The following is a 21,502-nucleotide window of genomic DNA, read 5'->3' on the forward strand; positions in this document are numbered from 1 at the left end:
TTTTAATCAACAATAACCATCTAAATAAGTAAACCAAAACAAAAATTAAATCGAAACAAATTAAAAACTGAAACAGTAGCAGGTCAACCTACACACAAAGAAATCAAGTAAGACAAGAACATTAACCAGCCAGATCATAAGAAACGGCCCTTAACTTCTCTAAAGTGAAACCAGTAAACGGCGCTCTTGGCGTCACTCTCTAAAGTACGTTTTCTACAACAATCAGTGGTGGAATCAGACATAAATTCTAAAATTACTTCACGATCAATGTTAAATATACCTTTGCACGAGTCATCAACCTGCATCTGATCTCCTCAGCGATCTACCTGCTTTTAAATGTAAATGCCGATTACCTGTCTCCCTAAAAAGCCAGCTGTGCTCTGTCACAGCGTCTTCCATATATGGACAAGAAGAAGAGGGCGCAGCAGCACAACTTCGGGGGACAATATGCCCCGGGTATATATCAATGAGGAAATTTCCTTCGACTCTAAAACGATAAATCATATTCATAGAATCACATTATTATACGGCCCATCTGTGGCGACAATACCAAAAAAAGTAGCCTGCAGAAACTTTATGTGGCATAAAATGATGGCATGAGGCTACTACTCAAAGTGCCTATATGGAGTAGTGCTAGCCATATGTTTGTACATAATGCTGTTCCCACATTTGCAGCTGTGCTCAGGAATAGAGGTGTGCAGATCGATAGGCCACCGATCAGAATCGGCCGATTTCCTTGAAAAAGTGTATTATCGGTGATGCTGATCACGGTCTCTTGTTGCCGATCACACAAACCGATCACCTGCATCTCATTTCGCAGCCTGCCTGTGCAGCTGGTCTCCTCTTTCCTTCACACTTCGCAAACGCGCAGCAACAAATCCCAAGTGATGTGGAACTATAACGCACTGAGTGAATGGGAAAGTTTGCGTGTTGCAGCAGAAAATTACCTCGGGGTGAAGCACGTCAAAATGCATCAACACGACGAATCTAATATGGCGTAAAAACAATGCCATATTTGACGGAGTTTGGGTCCATCGAGGCTCACTGCAGTAAAAAAGACATATGGAGGATCAGATAGCAGGTAAAGCAGCGCACAGCTACAAACACTCACCCAGATTAGCATGACGGTCAGAAAGCTAAACAAATAACCCACAAAATAACTTAAGTCTTCGAGCTGCGATGTAAGACGCTGGTTCTGCTCTCGCTGTTGAACCGCTATGCACTAGTAATATTTTAGATGAAGCGCCGCTTCTACTACACCTGGTAGTGACTCTCACACCGAACCTCTGTTTAAAGCTGCAGTATCTAACTTAAAAAAATACATGTTACATACGTATTAAAACTTTCGCTGTCCTAACATGAGACAGATAATCTCTGAAAAACTAATCTACCTTCTCCCTGTTCTGCATAATTACTCCGCTCAGTCAGAAACAGCCAATCAGAACTAGCGGTAATCAGCAAGCCGCCATGCTATCAGGAAGTTTTCATTCAGTAACTCAGGATTGTTTATTGTAATGGATCCTGTATTTGCCTTTGAATATTAAGTTTTATACTTGATTTTTTTGGCAATGTTGAGAGGTTTAATTTTGACTCTTTGCATTATTTAGCCTCTTCAGAGCCTTCATGTTTTCAATCTGTTAAAGATAGTATTACCGATAGCCAGAGGTGTGACAAAGTCACTGTGTTACAAGTCTCAAGTAAGTCTCAAGTCTCTGTCCTCAAGTCAAGTCAGGCAAAAGTCGAGTCAAGTCTCAAGTCAGGAACCTTTAATTTCAAGTCATTTCGAGTCGTTTTTATTTTATTTTTTTATATGTAATTTGCCATTATACATAAAATTCAAATAATGGACCATTTGTTCTTTTAAAATCTGAATTTATCTCAAATGATAGAACATGTGCAGCTGAACACAAAGTATAAAAAACATTTTTAAATTGGACCTCTTTATTGCACAGTTTTGTTAAACTTGATATTTAATAAAAAAAAGTTTTCAAAAAATGAAATAAGCATATATGAAGTTATCACAAGTAAACTCACGAAGGTCTGGTGCATTTATTTTTCTGCTTTTATTTCTAAGTATGTTAGTTTTAGTCCTCCGTAAATATGGGCCAGATATTCTAAACACAAAATTTATTTGTCACTGTATTTGGTCTGTTTTAACAAATAAACCACATGAAAAAATCAAAATCATTGCAAATAAAGTGGAGTGGTTTTGAATTTGGATGTGATGGTAAAATAAATATGTGTCAGGCCAAGTGGGTTAAATCTACAGCCAATTTCTCATCTCAATATTGATAAAAACATGTTGTGTGAATCAAGCTGGTCAGAATCACTAAACACAAAATAATGAGCTCATTATTTATGTCCTACTCAGTTAACTATCCCACTTAGTGTTATTATATTCAGGGTCAATGAGATTGTACAATTTTTATTTTTACAGAAATTTTTGAAAGATGGCCAAAAAACAAAACAGGATTTTTTTTTTTTTATTAGTTTTTCCAGCAAAACTACTTGGAAATGGGTTCTGTGAGACATGTGACAGTCAGTCAGTGCATTAAGTCAAAAACAGTTGACTTAATGCACTGACTGCAGTAAACAATATATTGTCAATATAATTTCCCAACGTAGATGTCTTCAAATACTCCAATCATCCTTAGATGATACTAGACCGGCTCATCATCATGATGGGACAGAGAGACTCTGTTCCCTGAGTTCAGGTCCAGAATCTGCTTTCTGTTCCGGAGCCCCGCTCACTATCCACCGGCTTCCTGAGCCAACACGGTGCGCATTATTTGTGGAGGCATTTGAAGGACCGGGTTTATAGTAAATCGTCACCAATGTAACCCGGAGTACACATGCTAACACGAAGTTAGCTAAAGTCAACTATCTTACAGCAAAAGAAAAGCGCCACCTACCATCTTTGTGAAGCTTCAAATGCCGGACAAAGTTGGACGTCGTGGCATCTCCATCCGATATTCTCGTCTTGCATGTTTTACAAGTTGCAGTTTGTTTTTTATTTGAAAGTTCATAACCTACGTGGCCAAAAGAAATTACTCGCGGAAGCACATTGAGCGGTTATTTCGTCTTTCGTTCCCTGAGCTCTGTAGCGACGCCGCGTTATTTTAAATGTCCAAATCTTATTAATTTGATTGGTTGAGCTGCAGCTACGCACACATACATACATAAGGAGAGGGGAAAAACAGAGGGACGGTCTGCGCATATTGATACGGAATGAGTGAAAATAATTAATGACGCCACTTTATAAATAATGTGTTTTAAATTTTAAGACTTTGAGTAAAAAATATCAAGTCTTTTCAAGTAAACAGCTTCAAGTCGAGTCAAGTCCCAAGTCAATGGCATAAAAGTCAAGTCTGAGTCTTTGAGCATTTTTTCAAGTGAAGTCTCAAGTCGTGATTTTAACGACTCTGACTTGAGTCCAAGTCATGTGACTCGAGTCCCCACCTCTGCCGATAGCAGTACAATTTGCACAATGCCTGTTTTGTTTTTTTCTTGGAAAAGTTATTAAAAACTAGTTTTTTGTCTAAATTAAGGTGAATTCATGGTTCCTTTTCCACATAATGTAACCGGCAGAGTGCTTATGATTAAAAAAATAATAATTATGTGATGATCAGTGATCTTAATCGGCAGGAAAAAACCTGATCGGCACACACACACACACATATATATATATATATATATATATATATATATATATATATATATATATATATATATATATATATATCCAGGGGTGAATAGTTTTAAATTCTTGGGGGTACTATGACAAAAGTATATATAAAACTGCTTCTTTGTGTGCTTTGGAATTTCTGTGCTAATAAATTTTTTTGCGAAGCGGTAAAAGCTGGTTAGCTCTTAAATTGTTACAAAATAAATCTGTATTTCCCTCAGAACATTGCACTGGCTGCAATGTTGACACCTTGAGATGCCAATGAGACCTAAATCCTGAACGTCATGGCATGGAGTGCATCCCAGTATTCCATGTCTGGCATATAACCATTTATTTTAGCTTTTAAACTGGTTCTATTGATCCTGTGTCCAGACAGAGGGATAATCAGTAGCCCAGCATCATGACCTGTTTGTTCTGAAGATCCTGCAGCTTCCACTTCTCTTCCTAACATGGCGCCTCCTCACCCTGACTCTCATACTGACAGGAGGAACCACAGAGCTGTTAGGTTAAAGCTCATCTTGTGAAGTTGGGATATTTTTCCTCCAACGGGTCCAGAGGAATCACCTCAAACCAGATGTTGGACTGGATTTTATTTCAATGTCATTTGTGAATGTTAGAGCTTATTTTCAACAGTGGAGCTACAAAGGTTGAAAAAGGTCATTATTTTGGAGGAAATCTCATCAACATCAATATTTTAACTAAATAAGAGGCAAAAAAAATTAGCTTGATAGAGGAAAAACCTCTCAGACTCTGAGCTCCAAGCAAGATGCCAGAGAGCAATACAATAAAACTATTATTTTTAAATTAGACAATTTAATTTCACATAATTATCGTGGTAGAAGCCATTTGTTTGTTAAATACTTAATGAAACATATTTACCGTGTTTGATGTTTGTTATAAATGAGTACACTCACAAAGAACAAGGTAATTAGTCCAAGTTTGTCGTTTATTGAACGTTCAGAAACTACAGCGGCTGTGATGCCCTAGACAAAGGTAAAGAAAGGTAAAACAACCCGAACAGATGATCAACTCAAAACCACTCGCACCTTTTTACTCTCACTCTCTATTTGCCGTTTAAGCACACCCATTGCGGTGGCAACCGCTCGCTCCTCGAGCCGAGCACTGATTACGTTAAAAACATTTAGTCCGTTATGATATCAGGCTTGATATTTATTTTGCATCATTAATAAGCCACCCTGAACACAGCGGTGGTTGATTAGTTAATTTTAAACTCCTGCTCTGCTAGTTATTTTGGGAATGGAACCGAAACGCACAGAATTGCGCAGCTCCTTGTTGAAACAATAATCACTGAGATTATTATTTTTGTTGGGTCATTAATTTGATAACGTTTTGTTGACTTTTTTTTTTTTTTTTGTTCTTTAAGTTATGAACGTTTTGATAAGGAGCCAGAGGAGGACGTGCTGGTCTCAGCGTCCTGGCGGAGTTCAGTTTGTCACCTAAAGCCGAGATTACTCAAGCCTTCCCGATCGACATATTGTACCGCTGCTCTACAAGCACGAAGAGTTCAGAATCAATATGAAAGGGGGGGTATTTTTAACTGATTAAGTCGTGTTCAGATTGTTCTTGAAAAACTAATCAGTCACGGCTGATTAGTGGGTGAACTCACGGCTGCACAGTGAACCCACTGATTTTATACAGCAGACAGCCGCTCCTCTCTCTTGCAGGTACTGCGAACCCCCGCTAAATCTTTTAGGGGTACGCAGTACCCTGCCGTACCCCTTACTTTGATCGTACTGACTCTTATGGAGAGGGAAGCGTGCCAAATGGCAATTAATAACTTATTAAATCATTATTTAAATGTGTGCGATATTTAGTAAATACAAGGACAATGAAGCTTTCTGAAATACATTTTTATTTATTTTTAATGAATTTATGCAATATAAGTGAAAAGATCTTAATTAAATACTCGGTTTGGATATAATTTCAATGAAAATCATGAACTTCCTGTCGTTGTGATGATTGTGAACTAAATGAACTTAATTTCCTGGTCAAGATCCATAACTGTGCAGATCATCACCAACTTCAGCTGAGAAACAAAGACGTTCTGCATTCAGCCAAACCAGTCAGATCCATTTCTTTTGTCAAACAATATCAGACATGAAAAAATAAACAGGGGAAAAATCTTGGAGGTCAGAGGTCATCATCATGATCCAGTCAGTCTCTTTAGACTCAACTGCTGCAGCTTCAACCTCTGAGAAGTCAAAATCGAATGAAGTAGTGGCCTCCACCTGCAGAGAGAAGAAGGATGGAGAGATCAGATCAGTGAGTGTTTCCAGCCTCTCCAGCAGCAGTCATGACGCAGCACATCCAGTAGATGGTTTCCAGCTGCAGTCAGACTGATCTCAGAACTGTGACCAAGATGAACCTGATCAGTTGTTTCCTGTGAACTGAGAGAACAAACAGATCTGAGATCAGATCTGCTGCTTCCACAGTTTGATGAATGAGGACCACTGTCTCTAGACATGATGGACGGCTGGACGCTGGAGTCCAGCTGGACTTCCTGGAGACATGGACACAGCAACAACACTCATCTTCAACACCAACACAAACACAGGAACACAGCAACCTGCTGCTCTCTGATTGGCTGATTGCTGTCTCTGTGTCCAATCAGGAAGCCTGAACATTCTCCTCCCACTGAGAAGCTGCAACTTTACTGGGAACACTGGAGCTTTGCTATGATGCTAACTGGGTTTAGTTCAAGCAGGTGGACTCACTCCAAACATTTACTCACTCTACAGTCTTTACAAGATCCTTCAGCTGCTGAACATCTGACTCCTTCATCCTGTAGTTTCCTCTCAGGTCCAGTTCTGTCAGATGGAGGCTGTTGGACTGCAGAGCTGAGGCCAGATAATCACAGCTGATCTTTGACAACCTGCACCACTGCAATCTAAATAAAGAATAAAAGGTGTGAGCTGAAGTCAACAGGATGCAGGTTAAATCTGATCAAATAACTAATAAAATGTAGATAATGAATTTAATTAAATGATCTGACTGGATGCTCGAAAAGACTATTGTGTTCATGTTGTGCTAAATGGAGTTCACCTGTCAGTGAAGCTATTCTCGCCTAAAATAGCATCACAATGCTAAACATGTAATACTACATTAACGTCCAGAGTTCACATTTCTAAATAAGTTCCACAAATGATCAGGGCTTCCTGAAACTCTGGAAAGATGAATGGACAGATTAACACTTTGCTCCAATCTGACGATTGAAGACCTGAAAAATAGATTAAACAAAACAGATGTCTCTGTTGTTAAGCTCATCTGTCTATTCAGCAATTTAAAGCAGAAAGGGTTGTTGAATTGAAAATGTTATATCAATATATGGGTTTTGATTTAAATTCAGTAAATTACAGACCCAGCAAGTAGTCTGATTTAAATTTTTAAATTAAATCCCACCACTAATTTAAACTACTGATTTTGTTCTTATGCCACCCAACACAGACTGGACTGAGCCCTGGTATGCAGATGAACATTTTTTTGCAGTATTTTATAGAGAAAGTCTCCTCCAGCAGGGCCTAGATGTGAAATCTGACCCCTCAGTCTCCTTGTCCTGCTCTGCCATATTGGAACCTGGACTCTGCCGGAGCTGGTCAGAAGTTTAAAGCCAACAGTGATGGTTGATATGATCACTGATGATCAGAAGGTCAGAGATGTGGATCACAGTCCATATTTATGCAGTGGATTAATCCTCAGTCTGTCTTAGATGGAATGATATCTGAGATTTTATATCTGAGCATTTTGGAGACAGGCATACATTTGAACGTGAGGCTGATGTCTGTAAAATGAGCAATGTGTTTGGTTGAATGTGTTTGTTTATAAAAACAAAGAAAACTTCAACTAGAACAAACCAGAGAAGAAGAAAGCAGACTTTACCATGAAGATCCTCAGAGTGGATCAGTAGGATATCAGCTAAATGCCTGCAGTTTACTTTCACGTCACAAATATCAGCTTTGAACTAATACATGATTTCTTACAATAAGCGTTGTAATTTGCAGCCGGGAGTCTGTAGGAAACCACAGAGCTCCTTCACTCCAGCATCTCTCAGGTCATTGTGGCTCAGGTCTAGTTCTGTCAGATGGGTCGGGTTGGACTTCAGAGCTGAGAACAGAGAAGTCCAGCTGGTCTCTGACAAACTGCACTGGACCAATCTGAATGAAGAATAAAAGATGTGAGCTGAAGCCACCAGGATGCAGGTTAAAAATGAAATATGAAAAAACAAATAATACAAATATAGAAATTTAATTTCACTGAATTAAAGTCACAGAAACATGATGAGCTGATGTCTAACATCTGATCCAGTAAAACTAGTTCAAAAGCTCAAAACAGCAGAACCAGAACATTTTATCATGACATGTTAGAGCATTTCAGTCTGACCTTCAGTGATAGTGGGCCGGAATTAAAACAGTCTTCCAGAAGCAAACTGTGACATTAGAGCATGAAGCAACATTCATAATTGTGTATTATAGTATGTGGTTTATATTTAAAATTCAAAAGCATTACAGAATTGAACAAGCTCCCAGGACCTGAAAGTCCTTTCTTGTAATGTCAGGAAGGTGTTAGTAGAAACTAAGAGTGTTCGCATTGAAAAAGAAAAACTGTAATCTTGCACTAGTGATTACAGAACATAAATTTGGCATTTAGTACCTTTTATATGACATTGTACAGGCATTGTATATACTGTAAAGAAAACAACCTCAGAATCTTCACTTTACTGACTGAACTCCCCAAGATCACGCACAGATGCTTCATTCCAGAGTCTCTAAAGGTTCCACCTCTGATAGTTCTGTCTATTAAGATCTCACTTATTTCCAGTTGAGTCAGATGGGGGTTGGACTGCACAGCTGAGGCCACAATTTCACATTCAAACTCTGAGAGAAAACAGCCATCAAGTCTGTGAATAGAGAAGAAACAAAGACCGTTCTAATTAAACAGACACTCTTAATCATAAACACAGACTCAAATATGATAACAGACATTTCAAAAATAGTTAGCCTATTGCCAGCTTTGCCATTTTTTTTTGCTATATTTAGTATAAAACAAATCAGCATAGCTCAAAGTCATTCAGGCTTTAAAATATCAGTGATCAGCCAGAAAACTACAATCTGTGCAGCCCTGCTTTCTTTCAACAAGAGAAATAACAGTTACTCCTGCAAGCTGCTGGCATCACAACAAAATTTAACACGTCTTAATGTGGTTTTAAGATATGGGAAAATTATTACCCCATGACTTTTTACTCTGCACGGTCTGGCACACAGAGTAAGTGCTTTCAGAACGTTTTTGCATGTGATTTTGGAAACTGATGGGACAAAATCCCTACAGTTCAACAGTGACATTTGCCACTCTCCTCCTGAGTGTTGCGCTAAGACCGCAGCATGGTAAAAATGCAGATATTCTTACCTGTTTCGCAAGTTTTTGCAACTGTTATTCTGTGTGATATGTGGGCTGGTGGGAGCAATACTTGGTGCTCACCCTCACACTTAATTCAGTGTGTTAAGTAGACGAGGGACCACAGAGGGACAAAAATCGCTCACTATGGCATTACTAGAAAGGTTCATAAAGTCAATAACATTAACTGTGAACACCAACAATTACCACATGGCGTGAGCTTCATGGAGGGGTACGTGGTCTTGCTGATGTGGATGAATCCTATACCTTAAATAGCAGTTTTGGAAGTTTCAAGATAGTAAAGTTTGTGTTTGAATTCAGCTTGTTTAAAAAGTAATTTGAGCCAACAGCGCATTGCTGTTTGAGAGAAGGGAAGCACACAGACAATTAACATAGGGTATTTGAAAATCTGTTCAGACATCTATTGTGGATTTCAGCCAGTAAGCTGGGTAAAGCATAGCTTTTTATTTAAGCAGTTGGGTTTCTGAAATTCAACAAAGATGGATCAAGCTGAATGCATTGCTCACAAACTGAACTTTAGCTTTTATAACGTTTTGCTATGGCAACTTCGACACAATGGCTGACCCCACTGAAGGTGGAGGCGTTGTGACAGCAAAATTGAGACAATCCATAATTTTGACAGAGAAATAAAGAGAGCTCTCCACTTTGGACATCGTCGTACAGCTGCAAACTTTCTCCAGAGTTCATGTACAACATACGGATGGATTATTTTGCAGTATAGAGCGACAGGACGTGAGAATAATCAGATATCTTGAAGATAACAGGCATACAGTTCTTACTTCAGACAATATCTATCAGAAGAACACCAAAGAAACACAGTAGGACTACAATGGGAGGGGCTGCAGGACATACTTTCAATTTCTTATCTTGGGATGAGTGCCATAACTTTTGTTTTTAGAACATTATTAAGGCAATGTATTTAAGACTGGCAGCATAATATGTCTTTTTCAGTTAATAATACACTACAAGGCACCACAACTTACCTATACATACTGAAATCTGACACCATTCAGTGTCATTTAATCCAAGGAGCATAGAACCTGATGTTTTTCATTATTTTAATCTTTTGTTTTCACTTAAACTATGAAACTGAACCACAATGATCCTCATAAACCTTTTGTCACATAAAGGTGTAACTGTGCATCGATATGTGAGCCTAAACCCATGAAATGCGTGTTATCTGCAGGGTAATTCCATTCTCACTTAAAAAGAAACTGGGTTGGATCAGCAGATTAACTCCAAACAGATCAGGCTCAATTCTTAATGTAGACAATCACACATATACATAATAGCAGCGCACAGATATTACCCCAGCATTTAAAGAGGGAATCTAGAAAGGACCATGCATCAATGGTTCTTTGCTGATGCTGACCTGTAGCTGGTGACCAGGTCCAGACAGTCATTCTTCAAATAAGCCTGTATGAATAGAAAATATCTCCATTCTGTAAATGGGCAACTTATATGCACAAAAGTGCCAAATAAATTTAGTGGCTTGTTGGCCTGGTTCAACACAATCCCTCCATTTGGAATAAACTTCAATAAAGAGACAATAAACTTGTCTGTAAATTGCAGCTGAAAGCTCTGCTATTCAAACAAGCATTTCCACTTGTATTAATCAACACTCTTTCTTTTTTTTTTTTTTATTTGGAATTTTTTTTGTAAAATTTATAGCTAACTTTTTGTGAGTTGACCTTGTGTGCCCTGAAAGATACCTTTTAACTAAAATATATAAATTTCATTATTAGAAATACTTATAATGCTGTAAGTAGGGATCGCTGCCATGGTCACTGCTTCACGTAGTGGCAGCTTTGCGGATATTTTTACTAATTTTCATATTTATTTATGGGCGGACCAGCAGCTGTGCTCTATTTCCTGCAATTTGGGATGTATAAAGGAAAGGTGGGTAGCCACATTTGCATGTAAAGTTCTATATATGTAAAGATAAAAGCCCTCCAAAGATGCTGCACTTTACAAAATTTGCCCCTACGCCAACCTTTAGTGTGAAACTTGCACACTCTTTTATACATGTCTTTTCAGATCTTTATGCAGGACAGCTAACAGCTTCAACAAAGGCTGCAGATGAAGAGTTGATGAGGAAATTGTTCCAGCTCAGGAAGCAGAGTTCTATATATGTAAAGCAGAGTTCTCAGAGCTTTGGGAGGATCTGACAGAAACTAGGACTTTTTCTGGAACCAGACAACAATCACCACATTTAGGTCTCATTTAAAACACTACAAGGAAACTAGTCAGGGGAAGAAAAGATGGCTCACAAAGTTTCTAACTAGTTTCCATGGCAACAAAAGCAAGGGAAATTGTCCAAGTTTCCATCAAACTTAAACAGTGATTTTATAATTAATCCGTGAAGATGAATTATGGGGCAGAAGCCCAATGAGTGAAGAAGAGCTTAAAGTTAAAATATGTCTCTGACTGATTAGATCTTTCAGAAAAGATGAGATCTTTCAGAAAATAGAACTGTATGATATAGTTCTCAAGGTTTTCTTTTCATTTCAACATGAATATTTTTTTTAATTATCAAAATCCCTAAATACCAAATGCATGTTGGAAATATCTAAACACCAAAAGCTGCAGCTGTCCTGGATGAACTGAATATTTAGATGTTTGAAAGGTTAAAAAGTCCAAAGGATGAAGGAAGTAGTTAAAGATCAAAAACATCCAGAATCAACTTGAAGAAAGAAGAAGAAACAGGAGGACAATCCGTGAGGACAATGTGTGAATGCTGATTCATTGTGTGAATCAGCATTCACACAATGAAAACATCTGGACTCACCGAGCCTTTCTGCAGTTCCTTACAGCTGGAATCAGTCTCAGACGCCCCTCGTTTGTTGTATTATACTTTTTAAGGTCCAACTCATCCATAATCTTCTCTGACATCTGTAGCATGTAGGCCAGAGCTGAACACTGGATCTCTGAGAATTTTGGCTCTAATCTTTTCTCTGATTTCAACAGCCGTTGGATCTCCTGATAAAATGAGACGTCGTTCATCTCCATCAGACAGTAGAACATGTTGATGCTTCTGTCAGGAGAGATGTCAAAAGTGTTCATCTCTTTCAGGTTGGTGATGATTCTCTGGATGGTTTCTGGACTGTTCTCTGTCTGACCCAGCAGATCTTCTAAGAGTCTCTGGTTGGACTCCACAGTGAGACCATGAAGGAAGCGGACAAACAGATCCAGGTGACCATTTTCATTGCTGAGGGATTTCTTCATGGCTTTCTCCATGAAGTCCTCCAGAGATGTTTCTCTGTATTCTTTTCCCACAAATCTCTTGATCATGTCTGAGTTCCTGGTGGTGAAGCAGTGGAGCATGTAGACTGCAGCCAGAAACTCCTGGATGCTCAGATGAACAAAGCAGTAGACTGATTTCTGGAAAATCACACTCTCTCTTTTGAAGATCTCTGTACAAACTCCTGAGTACACCGAGGCCTCTGTGACATCCAGACCACACTGCTCCAGGTCTTCTTTGTAGAACATGATGTTTCCTTTCTCGAGATGTTCAAACGCCAGCCTCCCCAGCTTCAGAAGAACTTCCCTATCAGGTTCCATCAGCTCCTGTGGACTTGTCTCATGACCTCCCTGGTACTTCTTCTTCCTCTTCGTCTGGACCAGCAGGAAGTGTGAGTACATGTCAGTCATGGTCTTGGGCAGCTCTCCTCTCTGCTCTGAGGTCAACATGTTCTCCAGAACCGTAGCAGTGATCCAGCAGAAGACTGGGATTCCACACATGATGTGGAGAGTTTTTGATTTCTTGATGTGGGAGATGATTCTGCTGGACAGCTCTTCATCACTGAGCCTCCTCCTGAAGTACTCCTCCTTCTGGGTGTCGGTGAAGCCTCGTACTTCTGTTAACCTGGAAACACATGAAGGAGGGATCTGATTGGCCGCTGTAGGTCTGGAAGTTATCCAGATGAGAGCCGAGGGAAGCAGGTTCCCCTTGATGAGGTTTGTCAGCAGAACGTTGACTGATGACTTCTGTGTGACGTCAGAAACCAGCTGACTGTTGTTGAAGTCCAGTGAAAGTCTGCTTACATCCAGACCATCAAAGATGAAGAGCAGTTTGCATTTAGCCAGCTGCTCTGCTGGGAGCTTCTGGAGAGTTGGATGGAAAACATGGAGCAGCGAGAGAAGACTGTGCTGCTCATTTTTGATCAAGTTCAGCTCCCTGAAGGAAAGCAGAACCACCACATTAACATCTTGGTTCTCCAAGCCCTTGGCCCAGTCCAGAGTGAACTTCTGCACTGAGAAGGTTTTTCCAACACCAGCAACGCCGTTGGTCAGAACCACTCTGATGGCTCCATGTTGATCAGGGAAGGCTTTAAAGATGTCATGACACCTGATTGCAGAAACATTGAGGTTCTGCATCTTGGAAGCTCTCTCCAGCTGCTTCACCTCAAGCTGGGTGTTAACATCTTCACTCTGTCCCTCTGTGATGAAGAGATCAGTATAGATACTGTTGAGGATAGTTCTACTTCCTGTTTCATCACTTCCTTCAGTCACACATTCACATCTCATCCTCAAGACTGATCTTATGTTCCAGTAGAATCTCTTGCAAACCAACATCTGAAGTAAAAAACATGATTCTGTGATAAAGTTGGAACAAAACCATCAGGGTCACTGAATGCAGGAGTTTTCAGCAACATCAACTCTTCAGCATCATGTCTCCATTGTTCTCTTTTCACTGCTTCTATCTGACTTTCTCCAGCCAACAACAGCTACAGAAGAGGCAGAAAGATAGAAAATGTTTACTCCCAACTTTTTCCAGCCTTAATAAAAAATAATCTGGAGAAAAAGCTTATTGAACTGGTAGTTTTCACATTTAGAATGGCTTTCTCAGTCAGAGAATGGATATGATTTTTTAAAAGAACATTTAAAGACTGGAAATGACATTGGACTGATTTGGCCCTATAGACATAAGCAACAGATTGTTAGAATTATTACATGTTGTGTATACAGTTATATACATTTCCTATCTGACTTTTTACCTCCTCACTAAAGTATCTAGTTTATGTTTCTCATAATCTTTCTCCGGTTCATCTCTTGTGATTTCAGTGCTCTACTTGTCATGAAGTGTCATTCAGTAAATAATGACACTTTTAATGTAAAGTTGCTCTAAAGTTGCATTGAAATCCATTAAAATGTCAACTTTGTATTAAATTATAATTTACAAATCATACAAAGTCGGCACTTTTCATTGACTTTTAATGCAACTTTTAGAGCAACTTTGCATTAAAGTGTCATTATTTACCGAATGACACTTCATGACAACTGTCATAAAGATTCATAAAGACTTCTTTATGTTCATGACAGATGTTATGTCATGTTTATGACACTGTCATGTCAATCTTATGCACACCTCTTCAATAAAGTGTTACCCTTAACATTAATATCAACCAATACTTGATTGGTGCTCTCTTTACACATCCTTTCTGCCATTTCATTCCCTCAACCTCATAATGCGCTGAAATCCAAATAAATTAACTGTAAGCCTCATCATATTGATTCTACAAAGTGTTTACTGTATGTAGTGCTGGTGACATGGGTTAGTCTTCAACATGACCCTTCAGATGAAGAATCTTCACTCATAATTTTAAAAAGCTAACTCAAATGTATACATTTTTAAATCCAAATAAAATAACATGAAATCCAGCATCGCTAACTCTTAATATTTTGGATGTCTTATCTAAACTGCATTGATCTATTATCTATTTATCACTTGTCATATAATTTGTATGGGCATTTTTCTGGACAGGCTCAAATTAAATGAGGACTTTATTAAGCCGAGTTACCAAGACATAAGTTCCAGTTACACCAGCCGGAAAAATACAGATTTAGTTGAAATAATTGATCACAGGAAAACTTTTAAACCTTGAAATTACAAATCTAAACTAAACGTGGATTTGGTTCAACAGAGACAATAGGAGGAAGCTCTGATCGGAGCTCTTCTGTCTCACCTGGCGCACAGCTGCTCTGATTGACTGTCAGCAGTCCAGCTCCTGTTCTGGGTCTTTCTCCACACTGGGGGCAGGAGGAGGATCCACAGTTGGTAGAGACCGGATCCATCAGAACATTCTGACACAAAGAACAGCAGGACATGCTGCTCCTGTGAAGACATTTCTTCATCAGTGAAATATTTAACTAACAACAGGCTGGAGCTGTTCTACTGAAGCTGAAGATGTTCATGAAGGTTCACCACAAACAAAGGACCAGAAACTGGGCCAGAACAGAATCTCAGAACATTGATGATCTCTGGTTTGAAGTACTTCATTGAATTATATCTGGTATCATGATTGATATCAATATTCTCAGTCCGGAAGATGATGGGCTTCACTACTTGAGTGTGTTTACAGACAATCTGAATCGTTGCTTTTCACATTCTTGGTCGTTTTTGTTTTTATGCAACATTTTCATCCATATTAATTTACTCAGACCTTCATTCAAACTCTACTGATTTACTGACCAACATCCTTTATGACTAACTTTAAATTAATATGTAAGAAAATTAAATCAATGTTTACACAAACACTGAGATCAAATAGTTAATATAATTTATATTATATCTGTATAGATTCACATGAATCAGTTAGAAACTGGTTTCTTACTTTCTGTCTGATAGTCCAGGTTCATTACTGAAGTGTAGAGGTTCATCTTTGGACTTGTCACTCCTCATAGATGGACTGAGGAATCCTGGAGGTTCTGCTTTGTCCTCCTTTAGATCCTGATCTTCCATCTTCTGGACTACTGGAGAGAGAAACCAGAACTAGTCAGTCCAGTGATCCAGTTCCAGTAACTGTCCTGTGAAGCAGAAAGCTGGTTCCCATCATGAGTTCAGAGGATCAGAGTCAATCAGGTGAATGAACAAGTGAACTAGTAAACTTATTTAGCTCCCACAGTGGACCTGAATGCATCATGACTCTATTGTAGCTCTGTATGGAGGGAGTCAGTGTGCAGAAGGTTCTAAGGGAGCAGCAGCTTGGGTCAGATCCACAGCTCTCCTCCAGCCAGAACCGGGTCCAGCTGGGATCTCAGCAACATGTCAGCCTCTGTGGTCATGTGTGCAACTCAGCAGGATTTCCTCTCAACTAAAGCAGCTTTCAGGGACCACAACATCCAGCTGAGGTACCAGCTGGACCCACTGCAGGGAATTATGGGTAAACAGCTGCCTCAATGAGGGGGATGAAGCCCCCCCTCATTCAGTGAGGCCTAAAAAATATTTAGTCAACTGATCTGACTCAGAATTGAAATTCAATATAAAGAGGCACATTAATACAACTTTTTTAATGTGGTGAAATGTAAATAGTTTGTGACCTAAAATGTTTTTAAATTATTTCTTTTATTATTATTATTGCTCCATTTAAAAGGTGTAGTTATTTTAGTTTATTTGCAGTTTTGCAACAGCACCTGGAGAGACAAAGAGTTTCTTCCTGCTGCAAGGAGCAACAAGAAGAAAACCTGGAAAAGACTGAACTCAGTGAGGAGAAAGAAAGGAAATCTGTGGACTGCTTAAAGCCGGTTCTGATCCAGAAAAGAGAAACATCAGTTTCTGATGAACTCCAGTCTGATGAGGGAAGGAGTGATGTGTTTCACTTTCTGCTGATTTCAAAAAGCAGAGAAACTAGTTTTAAACTGTTTTTGTTCTGGTTTTTAGGTTAAAACACCAGGGGATTCACAGAGCACTGTAAAAAGTTACATTAAGTTCTCAGTTTATTTAGGTTAAATTTGAAAAGTTCATTACTGCACACTCCACTCAACCAGATCAGCTTTAGATACTGGTGCTGTCATGGTAGAGCCATTTATTTCTAAAGCACATGAAATACTACAAAGCATCTGGCAAAAAATAAATAACAATAAAATAACTATAAGAAAAATAGAATCAGAACATCACAAATACAAGGAAGGAGTGCAACATTAAGACATAGATGTTAGTTCACTTTGAGAAAATTGTTTTTAACGAGTCTTAAAAGTTGCATAATAGAGTTGATTATTTACCAGGTTAACTGCGCAGTTACTAAGTTGTGTGTTTATGGTTTATTCATTATTTCTCTCGTTACGTATGCATCATATAACCTCACTTAGCATCACTTTATAAGCAGCAACGTCTCACAATAAAACATTTAATTTTATCTGAGACTAATTCCTTTCTAGATCAGCCCTTAATAAAGTAACAGAGTGGCTTTGCGGGGACCCCATGTGAGTCGAGCGACCCAGGCCGAGGTGGCCGTGGCCCCGGGAAGCCTCGGTGGGTTAATCGGTTAGAAAGGCTCCAGAGAGCCGAGATAGACACGGAGCGGCAACACTTACCTCTATTAACAAGTCAACATGTTATTTCCACCCTCCGCTCAAAATGGAGGCTTACCTGAAGAAGGAGACCAAAGTTAGTTTCAATTTCTTTTTCACATAAAGTCAGGTGACTTGTGTTTTCTTCGGCGTCTAGAATCAAAGTTTGATTCATCTGAATAAGAACAGTTCAGTTTGAGTTTACAGAGTGAAACAAAACTAGAATAAAGATAGAAAAGTTTCAGTATTTGTTTTGCTGTTGGCGAAGCAGATTTGAAGCTGAGCAGATTTTTTCATGGATTCAGCAGAACAGGTTTTTGATGGTGGATTATGAGCGCTAATTGCCCTCTGGTGGTGAACTATTGTAATGATAGATATTAAACTGCATACTAACCAGGTGATTTGTTATTTGTTCTCATTTTCACCTTTATCGGGTCAAATAAAATCAGCATAAATTAATGTTGTTAAAGAGCTACTGCAGGGTTAATAAATGGAAAATAAAACTTAACTTACTTAATTAATTAAAAATACTCCCAAAATTATTAACTGTGGTTAATTTTGAGAATCAAGGCCTGAAAAAAAAAAAACTATAAAAGTGTGTGATGAAATCCAACCCGTTGAGGTCAGAGCATTGAGCAGGATGAAATAACTAATGGGGAAAATTTAATATAAAAGTTAAAGTTTAAATGTTTCTAGTTTATTTTACTGGGTTAATTGCAGCGGGAACTGCAATTAACCCAGTTAAGTTAGCAGAAGGCCCCTCGTGGAAGCAGTGTGTAACTACAACCAAAGCAAAGCTAGAGAGCGGATATGTGAATAGTACTTCGTTTGGGTTTTTTCAAAGTAACCCAAAGGAAATCAGAACATTACAATACAAGGAAGAAAGAGTGCAACATTAAGACAGAGATGTTAGGTCACTCTGAGAAAAATGTACTGACACTGAATACCGGTGTCAGTACATTTTAGTTTGTTAGTTATTTATTTATCAGAAAGCATGAGTGTGTAATCTTTTTACATATAAATAGTACAATGGAGCTCTGAAGCCAAATTATCATAATTATTCTGTTATCCAGGAAAATTTTATATTTAATAAATATTCTCCTGACTCTGAACCGGAAACTCATCTTCTTTGCGTACAACCAGCTATTTATTTAATCAGGAACCATATATGCATGTGTTACCTATATGCAAATAACACATTTCTATATTAAATCAGCTGTCAGTTCATTAGACAGACCATGATAATACTTACATTTATAATGTGAAAGATATAAACGTGATCAACTTAACAAAAGTCAGAAAGCTGCAGCACTACAAACTCCCCTCTATATCCAGAGCGGGGTGTTTCCGCCCTCTGGTGGCCATAGTGGGAACTACAGCCCTGATAATGCTGCATTATTTATATTTAAATAATTCCACTTCTCCACTTATGTGGAGCTTAGAGAATAGTTAACAATCTTCCTCAGTTATATGACTCAAATATTATTCTGATATATTTTAATTCACTGTTTGATGTTATATTTGTAATGAAGACCATTTTAAATCACAAAAGATAGCTGCTGTGTTACATACTCTTTACAGGATGTTTTTCTGATCAGTCACACTGAATAAAATCCTGCAGTGACTCTTATGTATCGACAGTAAGATAAGCTGACTGTCTTGATAAAAGTGAAAATTAAAACAAAGATAAACAATACATCCGGTTGAGAATTTACATGAAGAGTGTCTGCAGTTACAAACGTTCACCACCAGAGGGCAGTGAGATCTCAATCAACCGTAATAAAACTGATAAACTTTATACTTTTCACTAAGTAGTTTCTAATGACTACAGTTATACTGACTGCAAGCATTTGGCTGCGGTTTAATTTGTGGTGCTAAGTATGACAGTTCGCTCAATCCAGTACGAGCCAGACGGGAACCAGTAAATTTAATAGCTCCAGATGGTGCAGAAGTAACTATTGATTTTCAACGGGAAACATTAACCATTTTAAGATTAGGTGAGAATGGCGAGCTCAATGAGATCGTTGTGCAACGCTAGATTCGTGAATGTGTACATTTTTTGTACCAAAATTACAAAATACAGGCTGGACTCATGATTGTGATCCCATTTGCCTGCAGTTTTATTTGTGGCAAAATATTACGGATTATAGTTCGAAACTTCTCACAACGTGTTAATGTAGAAGTTCCAGAAAATGCAGAGATAGTTGTCGACTATGAAAGGAGAAAATAACAGTTTCACCAATCGAAGACGAGGATTTCGATATTCTTCTGGGAGGCTAGACTCGTGAATGTGTACATCTTTTTTTTAACCAATTTCCTGTTTGGAGCTCCTCTCAGAGGTCAGTCATGATTTCCAGCAAGAGGTGGTGAGGAAGACCACAAAAGTCCACAAAAAATAAAAAACAAAAGGAACGAGCGCCAGAGTCCAGGAATAAAACAGAAAAACTCAGTCCATAAATAAACAAAAACTGTAAGAAAGGGCCTGCCGTGAACAGCACAGGAAGGATGTGAGCTGCTGGTGGCCGGGCTTTTACCCACGGAGCCCGGCCGGGCTCAGCCCGAAGAGGAGACATGAGTCCCACTTCCAATGGACTCACCACCTGTCGGAGGGGTCAAAGGAGTCAGTCTGTGATGGGTGGTGGCCGAGGGAGGGGACCCAGGTGGTCTGATCCTCAGTTGCAGAAGCTGGCTCTTGGGACGTGGAACGTCACCTCTCTGGTGGGGAAGGAACCGGAGCTAGTGTGCGAGGCTGAGAGGTTCTAGAAATAGTCGGCCTCACCTCGACACATGGCTCTGGTTCTGGAACCAGTGTCCTTGAGAGGGCTGTACATACTTCCACTCTGGAGTTGCCCAGGTGAGAGGCGCCGGGCAGGAGCAGACATACTTGTTGCCCCCCATCTCAGCTGGGGTTTACCACGGTGAACAAGAGGGAAGCCTCCCTCCGCCTACAGGTGGGGGGACGGGTTCTAACTGTTGTTTGTGCTTACGGGCCGAACAACAGTTCAGATTACCACCCTTCTTGGAGTCCTTGGAGGGGGTACTGGAGAGTGCCCTCCTGGGGACTCCCTTGTTCTGTTGGGGGACTTCATCACCCACGTGGTCAATGACAGTGAGACCTGGAGAGGCGTGGTTGGGAGGAACGCCCCCCCGGTCTACATGCGTTTTGTGGACTTGGAGAAGACGGAATCTCATGACCATGGAGACAATGGCGGCTGACGAAAATCAAGACTGTTTTATGTTAATTGGTCTCTCCAAATTCTCCACGGGTGAAAGTAAAAAAATTCACGAATAAAATATCAAAAGTTAATTTCTTTTTTGCAGGATCTCTCTCTGGGTACTCCAGCTTCATCCCATAGTCCAAAACTTGTGTATATTATTCTTATACACACACACATATATATCTATATAGATATAAAAAATTCCCTTCTCACCCTCCGCGGGTGGTCTCTTTCATCCTCTGAGCTCGGGTCCTCTACCAGAGGCCTGGGAGCTTGAGGGTTCTGCGCAGTATCTTGGCTGTACCTAGAACTGCACATTTCTAGACTGAGATGTCTGATGTTGTTCCTGGGATCTGTTTGAGCCACTGCTCCAGTTTGGGGGTGACTGCCCGAGGGCCCCGATGACCACAGGCACCACTGTAGTCTTCACCTTCCAGGTCTTTTCCAGTTCCTCCCTGAGGCCCTGGTATTTCTCCAGTTTCTGATTTCCTGATTCTTTTTCCCCCTTCTTTTTGTTTTACATCAGGGGAAAAAATATATATGTATCTATATATATATATATATATATAGATATATATAATTTTATTTTTATTTTTGTTTGTTCCATGTTAAATGTAGCATTTTTTGTTGTTATGATCTGTTAAGGCCATAACCATAGTACGTTTTTGTCCAAGTGGGAATCCCTGAAGGTGCTTTAGGTTCCTTATCTTGTTTTTGCAGCCAAAACATGAGATGATTAACATAATATCTTTCTCTCTGATTGTTGCTGCAAACTTTAGTGGAGAATTGATCACAGCTGCTGTTCGCTCATGTCCCACCCACAAAGAGAAACATGGTAAAGTCAGGAAATGGAAAGAGCTCTTATTTTGACAAAAATAAA

At 39.3% G+C, this 21,502-nt stretch overlaps 1 protein-coding gene across 1 annotated transcript; it reads right to left on the reverse strand.

Annotated features, from left to right (window-relative positions):
• Positions 1-6,124: 6,124 nt before the first annotated feature.
• On the reverse strand, positions 6,125-15,861 carry LOC103457477 (NLR family CARD domain-containing protein 3-like). The gene is made up of 6 exons (XM_081597600.1): positions 15,730-15,861; positions 15,082-15,230; positions 11,904-13,554; positions 8,403-8,600; positions 7,684-7,857; positions 6,125-6,593 (listed from the first exon to the last, which is right to left on the reverse strand). The coding sequence occupies exons 1-6, from the start codon at positions 15,855-15,857 to the stop codon at positions 6,434-6,436; spliced, it is 2,460 nt and encodes an 819-aa protein (XP_081453726.1). The 5' UTR covers positions 15,858-15,861; the 3' UTR covers positions 6,125-6,433.
• Between the last annotated feature and the right edge of the window lie 5,641 nt (positions 15,862-21,502).

The sequence above is a fragment of the Poecilia reticulata genome, chromosome 2 (assembly GCF_904066995.2).
Source record: "Poecilia reticulata chromosome 2, P_reticulata-male-v2, whole genome shotgun sequence".
In the NCBI taxonomy this organism is placed as follows: Eukaryota; Metazoa; Chordata; class Actinopteri; order Cyprinodontiformes; family Poeciliidae; genus Poecilia; species Poecilia reticulata.